The sequence below is a fragment of the Hyperolius riggenbachi genome, chromosome 3 (genome assembly GCF_040937935.1).
Source record: "Hyperolius riggenbachi isolate aHypRig1 chromosome 3, aHypRig1.pri, whole genome shotgun sequence".
Classification (NCBI taxonomy): domain Eukaryota; kingdom Metazoa; phylum Chordata; class Amphibia; order Anura; family Hyperoliidae; genus Hyperolius; species Hyperolius riggenbachi.
In genome coordinates this window covers 168,998,438-169,008,171 of record NC_090648.1, presented here as the reverse complement: position 1 = coordinate 169,008,171, position 9,734 = coordinate 168,998,438, and the positions used below count along the sequence as shown (strand labels likewise).

The 9,734-nt window shown below is 44.0% G+C and overlaps 1 protein-coding gene across 1 annotated transcript; it reads right to left on the bottom strand.

Annotated features, from left to right (window-relative positions):
• Positions 1–336: 336 nt before the first annotated feature.
• Positions 337–7,374, bottom strand: TLNRD1 (talin rod domain containing 1). The gene has a single exon (XM_068275233.1). It carries the CDS (start codon positions 7,112–7,114, stop codon positions 6,041–6,043), a length of 1,074 nt encoding a protein of 357 aa, XP_068131334.1. The 5' UTR covers positions 7,115–7,374; the 3' UTR covers positions 337–6,040.
• Positions 7,375–9,734: the final 2,360 nt, after the last annotated feature.

The following is a 9,734-nucleotide window of genomic DNA, read 5'->3' as shown; positions in this document are numbered from 1 at the left end:
TCAGTGACCCCCATAGGCATTTCTATGCACCCTGGTTCCGTCAGTGACCCCCATAGGCATTTCTATGCACCCTGGTTCAGTCAGTGACCCCCATAGGCATTTCTATGCACCCTGGTTCCGTCAGTGACAACTTGGAATGAGAAACATTCACAGCCCTGCTATCACCAGGCATGTTATCAAGCCTGCAGCTCCCAAGGATTATTTTAATTCAAGGCAAGAAGAACTAAAAAATGTGCTGAGAACATTCATGTGAAGCATTTTAATGACAGGTCAACTGACAGGTGAAGACACTAAAGTTATGCCTTTTTGAGATAACCATCATTGACTGACAGCAGGTTCAAGGTTTCAGAAAACATACCTTTTAATAGGTGAAATAAATACTCCAGTACATGCAAGGTAAAAACTGACATAAAAAATTGACAATTATAGTGTACAAATCAGAAACACTCACTGTAACCCACACCCCCAACAGTAAGTCAACACACGGGAACTGATTCATTTGTTTTTACGTCACTCTGAGGGCTCTCTACATACCCCATTCACACCCTGCTGCAGGACATCAGAAGGGAGCTACATCCAGCAGATAAAAGCCATACAAAGGTCTACAAAACAAAACTGAGGTAACTTCTTGTTATTCCTGCAGATCAAACACAGCAACATTCTGATGGGAAGTCTGGAAGACTGGCTAAAACCGCACCCAGCGCGGATTTCAAAGCCTTGATAATGCCACTTTAGTGCCAGAAGCGGTACTGCAATGTGGTTAAAGGGAACCTAAACTAAGGATATGGATTTTTCCCTTTAATATACCACCAGTTGCCTGACTTTCCAGCTGATCCTGTGTCTCTAATACTTTTAGCCACAGCCCCTCAACAAGCATGCAGATCTGGTGCTCTGACTGAAGTCTAACTGGATTAGCTGCATACTTGTTTCAGGTGTGTGATTCAGCCACTACTGCAGCTAAAGAGATCAGCAGGACCGACAAGCAACTGGTATTGTTTAAAAGGAAACTTCCATATCTCTCTCTGTTAGGGTTCCCTTTAAGGAGGCTGACAATGTTATGAATTACTCTGCAATATGTGGGGATTCTGTATCACTGTAGTAGTGCAAGTTATTTCAAAACACTCATTGTGAAAGGAAATGTGAACATTGTTCTCAATAGTGATAAATCACTTCCATGTCTAACGCTGAGCACAGGTGAAAGTGAAACTTTATATTACTCTCTCAAAACATCTAGGGCCATATGCAATTCACTCTCTCTCCTAAGTGTTCTCCTAGGAGAGACCTTTAAATCTGGTTTAAAATCACTTTAGCACTCTGCAATTAAAAATAGTATTTTCTAGCTTGCAGCTTAAACAGCATTTTATTGCTTAGGTGTTAAAATATCACCCAGGAGAAAACGTAGGGGAAAGAGTGAATTGCATAAGGCCCCAGAAGTCAAAGCTGCTTTCCCTCACCCTGACCAGGGATGAACTGATGGTCTTGTTAAAAAAAAAAAAAAAGCTCCAGAACCTGACAGGCTTATTCAATAAGTCAGTGCCATATGCAGTAACCAACAAAGAAAAATGACCCGTTATTCACTGCACATGACTGTTTATTGTATTTAGGGAGAGCACTTTACTAATGATCCAATCTTTTTCATCCAATCTTACCAAATCTATGTAGTATAAGGGTAAATTGAGTGAATATACTGAATGGATAATGTAGGCAGTTACCTTATATTACATAGAAATGGTAAGATTGGATGAAAAAGATTGGATCATTAGTGGCCACCATAATGTTATCTAACTAGAGGCAGATATATTGCAGATATTGATAGTTTACCTGCTCTACCTTGTTGAACCTCTACAAAGACAATTCCTACAAATGTAAATAGAGTTACAAAATCAGTATTCTCAGGCTTGTGTAAATTGTTGAACAGGGCTGTGGAGATGGTACAAGAAAAAAAAAATCCATCCGTCCTCAACTCCTCAGTCTATGAATCCACCATCTCCAAATTGTGCAGAGACTCCACAGCCCTGCTCAGCAAACATGAAGGACTGAATGCAGTCACTGTGCATAGAAAGGGGGTCACACCTGAGAATTGCAGATTTGGAGTGCTATGTCCTTATGTATGAACGGTCCTTTTTCTTGTAAACAGGAGTAGCTAAAATGCGCTCTTTGTGAACTGCAGCACGGATCTATTGCACGGCCACTAGCTTTGTACTCCATGATGTGGTACAACGTTATGGGAACCTCCCACGCTCTAGACTCCTGGCACTTGCACAGAGATACAAGGAAATGCTGGATCCATGTTCTACTGATTAACAACTGAACATTTCTCAACATTGACTTATTTTTAAATACATTTCTGTTAGATTTAATGTTTTAAAAATCAAAACTAATGTTGAACCTACAAGAAAGAGGGAAAAAAAGCTTTTATAATGTACAGTAATCTAAGGGATGAACAGGAGTACTTGTCCAACTGACTATCAGTCAAAGATACTACCAATTCTGTCTTGCATGAAAATTGTATGCAGCTTAGAATTGAACCAATCCAAATCAGCAGGAAATGCCAACCCAATCCCAAGCGGTATAGGATTTGCATGCAGACCAGAAATGCTAAGCATCTCATTCACCATGTCGAGATTAAAATGTGTTAAAGGGAATCTGAAGTGAAAATAAACTTATGATATAATGAATTGTATGTGCAGTAAAGCTAAGAAATACAACATTCATAGCAAAGATATGAGTCTCATTGTTTTCCAGTACAGAAAGAGGATCAAACAATCTGAAACAGTCTGTATGCATGTTGGATTATTATGGCTCTGTACAAATTAACAAGCTGACACATCATTGCATTCCAGCGGTTCTAGAGGTGTGTTTAGCTTCCAAGGGTACAATGGTTAATTTGCATATATTCAGCAGTGTTGCACTGGGAGACATCTCAAGCTCACTCCAACCTGAATTATCGCAAATTCTGTTTTAGGAAAGCAAACTTTTGTTTTTCAGAAAGAGTTAAGAAACTTCACTTGTTATCTATGCAAAAGAGCTTCTCTGAGATCTCCAACCAACTTGGTGGAAGACAGTGCTGTTTTCTAAGGCACTTCAACATCAAAGAAACAGTGAGATAACTTCAGATACGATTTTACTGCTGGGAAGTTCAGAGGGCCATTAGTTCTGCTTCATAGCTTAAAATACAGAGTATAGTTTGTAATCTACAAATATTAGAGAATGATGCAATGTAAAAAAAACAAAACAAAACAAAAAAAAAAACTCTAACAAAGCAATGAGACTTTTCTACTAGTGTTCTATTACTTATGCGTACTACACATACAATTCATTATATCATACTGTAAGTTGTTTTTTTTTGCTTCAGTCAGACCCAACAGGCCATATAGCCAAAGATATTCTAACCTTTGCCAGAGAACCCTTAAAGGACAACTGAAGTAAGAGGTATATGGAGGCTGCTATATTTATTGCCTTTTAAGCAATACCAGTTGCCTGGCTATCCTGCTGATCCTCTGCCTCTAATACTTTTAGCCATAGACCCTGAACAAGCATATGCTGATCAGGTGTTTCTGATGTCAGATCTGACGAGATTAGCTGCATGCTTGTTTCTGAATCAATTCAGACACTACTGCAGCCAAATAAATCAGCAGGGCTGCCAGGCAACTGGTACTGTCTTAAAGGAAATAAATACGGCAGCCTCCATATCCCTCGTTACAGTTGTCTTTTAAAGTAAACCCAATCTGGCTAAAACTAAAAAAAATAATTGCCATTTACCCAAGAAGGGAGCCTCCAGACCACCACTGTCCTGAAAGTTTTTGGCCACTTTCCTCTTAGTAAATAAACATGGCAGCACTTGGAAAGTAGCATGAAGCCAGCTTACTACCCAGGCATGGTCATACTTGTGCAGGTGCAGTGTGGTCATGCTCGGAGAGAGTGGCTGCAAGAACACGTCTGACAAGCTTGTCAGATTATGGTCGGAGTATGGCTATGTTGTGTCAAGGAAAACACACCTATGGACTATCCAGAAGCTTCTCTATCTAGGCAAGTATCTTTTTTTTACTTTTATTTGCCTCAGGTTCACTTTTAAGGGCTGGTTTACAGTAAGTGTGCTGCACCAGTTCATCCATTGCGTGGAAAATTCTGTACTTTTTTTCAATTTAATGACAATGGTCCCACTGAGCACAGAGCTGCAACATATGCGTTGCCATTAAACTGTACTGACACCACATCTGGGAAGCAACAGATGCACTGACATGTGGTGCATTCAATGTAAACCACCCTTAAGCCTCATCTACACGCGTAGATGAGGCTGCAATCCGGCGGCTCGATTAGCCGCCGGATCGCCTCTTCCGCGTACCTGCGCGTGCCCGCCGCGTCCCCGCACCGCATTCGATTCCTTGCCGGCGCCGCTTATCTTCCGCTCGATTCCCTGCCATTGTCCCCTCTCGGGGAGCGAGCAGGGAATCGGCGGAAGCAAGATCCGTCCTGTTGGATCTTAGGCAGAGCATTTAGGGAAATTTAGTCAGAGAGCAGTGCTCTTTTCTGAAGCCATTATCTCAACCTTTCTCACTGTTTGTTTAAAGTTTTACTGAAGCGCTAATGAACTTTCCTGCTCCATTCCATAGTTTAAAGGGAACCTAAACTGAGAAGGATATGGATTTTTACTTTTAAAATAACACCAGTTGCATGACTCTCCTGCTAATCCTGTGCCTTTAAAGGCTCGTACACACGGGTCCGTCAGACCCTCCCACTGGGTGGCGTTCCAGGGACAGTACAGCGTGTGTACAGTCTGTCTGCAGACTGATAAGGCTGTTTCTGAACGATCGGCGCAACGGATCTTTCAGAAACAGCCTCATCAGTCTGCCTGACCAACTTATAGACTTTGCTACTAATGTTCTATGAATTACCCTACTACACGTATTCATCATGTTTTTTCCCCCCCTTCAGTGTCACTTTAAGATGCCTTGATTGAAACAGAACATCCAAATTGTGTCTTGAGAGGATGTTAGCCAATTTTATGACAAACATAAGATCCTCTGTTTACTCTTTCCTCACATAATGCTAGGTACACACGATACAATTTTCTAGCATATTTACCTGACAGATCGATTTTTTTCCAACATTTCTGATCTGAAATTCGATTAGTTTTCTAAATCGATTTGCGTTCACTCCTATGGAAATCAAATGTAAGAATCGATCACAAAATTGAAATTCACATGTAACATGTTGGGGGTGCTACTATTAATTTAAAATCATTAATCTGCTGTCAGGTAATCAATAGCTTCCAAACAATCAGCCTTGTGTAAGACTGATTTTGCCCATAGGAATTGTGCTTCTTGTGGTGCAACTAACATTACCTACAATCTAATTTTCAGCCCATCTCAAATGCAGGAACATGTAGTGTAAGCCTGCAAGTAGTCCGAGTCAGTTTACAGGGATCTCAAGCAGCACTCACACTAAAGCACCAGAGGTGGATGGGAAAATAAAGCAGAACTGCAGGTTCTGCAAAGTGTGAAAAAGGATGACTGCCAGCCTGCACCAAGGTGAGAACTAACACTCTCACCTCTGTATAGTACTGGCCAGAGATCTTGATTAACTTACACATCCTTCTTATTAAAAATGAAGGGCATTAAGAAAAAAAAATGAATAGCAAAAGTAACAGAGTAAAACATCCTCCACTTAAAATGCATTTTTAATAAGGAAAAGCAGAATGGTGCTACTCACTTCTCCTTAAAATGATGCCACTTAATTGTGGAATGAATGTGACATACAACTGCGATATGTGTGCTGGCTTACAGATTTGCAATGGAGCAATTAATTAGGCACCCCAACATCCCTATACCAATGTAGGCAACAGTGGATTCACTTTGACAGATGCTTCAGGTTTATGACAGAACAGCCTTCTGCCTAAAAGAAGTGCAATTCTCCATAACTAGCACCTCCACGTCCAAGAGGGCCTGAACGTTCAATTTCATATATTGTGGGCTTTTGCATGTGTACTTTCAATTGAACCAGTATTCTTTGGTAAAGTTAAGGGCGGGGCATTTCCCATTTAGGGCGATTTCACAGAATTGGAGTGTACTGGCGGAAGAGTTCTAGGAGATGACCTCTCTCTCAGGGCCTGAGATAACAAGTTGCATCCATCGGAGACAGCACAAGCTGAGCTCCGCAACCTGTCCTTATAGTCCGTCATCTTGCTGCTGCTATCAGAATGCTGGGTAATATCCCTGAGGCATTGGGTCAGGAGGACACAGGCAGACACCACACTCATAGCACCTCCCAGAATGGCAGTTTGCACAGCCTTGCCTTCTTGATTCAAAAGTGCTGCTTTTCCCAGGAACTGGGGTTCTGTGGCAAAGCCAACCAAGGCATGGACAGCCTGCACCAGGGGACCACTGAAAAGTGCACAACGATTCCTAGAGAGTTCGCTGGGGGAGGTCTTCACTTCTTTAACACAGGCGAGCAAAGCAGTGGCACTGGTACTCATACATTTCACTCCAAGTTTAAACTGTTCCTTGGCAAATTTATCTCTGGACTTCTCACTGGCAGCAACACTAGCATCTGTCAGGATCTTGAGGTTTTTAGACAGGCTTTGAGAGATTTCTAGCAGAAGCTGGGGAGTGAGGTCTTGAAGGGCTACCGTCCTAAGGAGGGCACAGCTTTGTTCTACCTCATGCCGACACCGCGTCACCTTGTATCGGTCCACCAATCCTGGTAGGGCAGGTTGGGAGCCTGGCACCTCCACAGCTGCCAAATAAGCTGCATGGGCAGAAAGTTCAATGAGAGACACCACTAAGTCCCCCATTTCCTGCAGGCTGTCTCCCACCTCTGCAAACTTGCCCATGTTGAGCTGGCTCTGTACATCATGGGTGAGGATAGACAGACCCTTGGTCCTCGCAATCACAGTGTCCCTGCACTTCTCAAACGCCTCTCCCAGCTGGGTAGAGCTGCTCTCGGGGCTGACAGGCCGGGGCTCACTAGACAGCAGCAGCAGGTCCGCCACCAGCTGCATCTTCGCTTTGCACTGCTCGCAGACAGTCTGCAGTTTCTTGCGGGGCTGGGAGCCGCCCACACCCACTCCAGAGGGCAGAGAGGACCGGGCGGAACCGGAGCCGCCGCTAGCCATCCCGCCGGGGGCAGCCGCTCATTCCTCGGCCAGCAGGAGGATCCCGGGCTCGTCCACGCTGCATCATCCCATTCCAGGCGGAGGGCGTTGCCCGCCGACACCACCGGCAGCCTTCGCTACTGCCTCCGGCTCTCCTCCACCCTCATGGTACGGTGCTCATACACCGGAGGACAAGTGAAAGAAGAGAGCGACCCGCCCAACAGCAGCTCTGTCTTTCCCGGCCCGGATAAGGAACGTGGGACGGCGCCGCCCTGTGACGTTATCCTCTGGACACCGAAAGGAGAAGACAGCGGCACCTAGCGATCTACTTGCGGTACAACAACTCCATTGCTACCAAGAGTCGCTCTTTGGGAGAAACACAATTCTCTTTGAGACCCCAATCCCTCTGTCTCTCTTTCTTCTTCATTAATTTGTCCCTCTTTCATGAACTGTTGTACAAATCTGATTAAATATATGTCGTTTTCTACTGAAAAATGTGTTTACTTGACTCTAAACTTTATTCCTAAGCTTTAAATTGATTTTTTTTTCTTATTTACAATTGTTAATATGAAGGTAATTAAACCAGGATAGAAAAGACAAGTGTGGTTTCAGTTATAAAACAACTTCATTTTCTGATAAAAACTTTATGGTGTGTGTGAGATTACAGGTGGCCACTTACGATACAATTTGCTGAACAATCGATTACAAACGATTCTTCATATAAACTATCGTAAATGATTGTTTGGGACCACTAATGGATAAAAATCTCCTCCCCAGTCAGATCAGATTGATGGAATCGAACCTAAATTCAGTTCGATTTCATTAATCTGATTCAATTGGTTAGGAGATTTTTGTCCATTGGTGGTTCCAAACGATCATTCACGATTGTTCATACAAGGAATTACGTGTAATTGATCGTTCAGCAAATTGTATAATCAGTGGCCAACTTAAGAGTGTGCCGGGGGGGCATGAATAGGGGTGTGGCAGGGGCAGTGGCGTAAGTAGAATTCACTGGGCCCCCCTGCAAAACTTTGGGGCCCCCTCCCGCCAAACCTCAAACCTGCAGAGAATAGAAAGCTTTTTCTCTCTGTGCCCAGATTCCTCAAGCATCACTACAGCACACAGCTCTTGGGGAGGGGTAAAAAGACTGGGGGTAGAAAAGTGCTGTACACAGGACCCTGCTGAACAATGAATAGGGATTGTCTGCAAATCTTTGTCTTCAAAACTTTGTATGATTCCTTATCAGTGGCTGAGCAGATGCAGTCATTAGAACAATTGTGCAGAGAGCAGAAAGCTTTCTCTCTCCTTGCCCTTAGTTGTCAGTCTCTCAGGACGGGGCCCCCTGTTGCTTTTGGGCCCCCCTGCAGCTGCATCCCTTGCAGGGTATATTGTTGGGATGTATGCAACTCACAGTTGATCTCTAGACAGCAGATGTGTGCTTATGCATGGAGTAGAGGAAATAACTAATGAACTTACGCTTTTCTTCCGAATTGATGAAAATAGTATGCAGCTTGCAATCGGGCCAATGAAGGTCAGCCGCAACACTAAAGGTGGTCATACATCTAGTGATGTTTGGGCAGATTTGACCAAGAGACAAATGTCTCTCTAATCGAATCTGATTTGAGATAGATCTGTCAGCTGCCCGTACACCGCAGGCTGATTCCTGATCAATTTCAGCACAAAATCTCTCGGGAATCGGCCACATCCTCCACCTCACCGCTGTGGCCCTAATATATAAATGTGTAAGTGCCCGTCTGTCTTTTGAATCTTTCACAGCCTCATACACGCTGCCGGCGTGGCGTCTAAAGTCACGCAGGCGTGTTATGCGCCAGCAGCCTGTATGGGGCTAACAGAAGAGCGGGGATTTGGAAGATGGATGGACACCAGGACAAGGGACAGGTAATTTATAAATCCACACACTACATATGTACAGCGCCATAGAATATGTTGGCGCTTTATAAATCAATAAAAATAATTAGGGCTGAGCTCTCGGATTTCGAGTTTGCCATCGGAATTTGGCAGTTCCGAGTAAGCACTCGAAACTCGAAAATTCGGCAATTCCGAGTACCGAATTCACGTTTACATTGAAGTCAATAGTGCTAAATTCCGTGGTTAATTGTGAAGCCCCCTTACATGCTATCATCACCAAATTTGGCATGTATATTAAGCAGATGAGTAGGAACATGGTAAAAAAAATGTTTGTGAAAAGACCTTATAGTTTTTGAAATAACCGATTTTAAAGTTTCATAGGAAAAAGGGTTTTTACACTGTGTAAAATGACACTGCTGCAGTACAGGTTACTGCATTCCAAGTTCTGTATACATATTGTATACATTTCATGAAAACAGACAGCGTGGGGTCCCCCCTCCCAAGCCTCCTTAACCCCTTGTCCCCATGCAGGCTGGGATAGCCAGAATGCGGAGTCCCGGCCACGTGGCGCTTCGCACCCTGAGCTATACCAGCCCGCATGGTCCATGGTATGAGGGGGGCTCTGGAGGAGAGGGGCGGCCAACCTCCCCTCTCCCCCAGAGCCCTTGTCCAATCCATGGATAAGGGGCTCTTCCCCACCTCCGGTGCCCCAGGAGGAGGTGGGGGCCGCCGACGTCCTGGGGGGTTCATGGTGCCATCCGGGGGTCCCCTT

Coding starts and splice junctions, on each gene's coding strand:
- TLNRD1 (XM_068275233.1), bottom strand. CDS start 7,114: ATGGCTAGCGGCGGCTCCGGTTCCGCCCGGTCCTCTCTGCCCTCTGGA.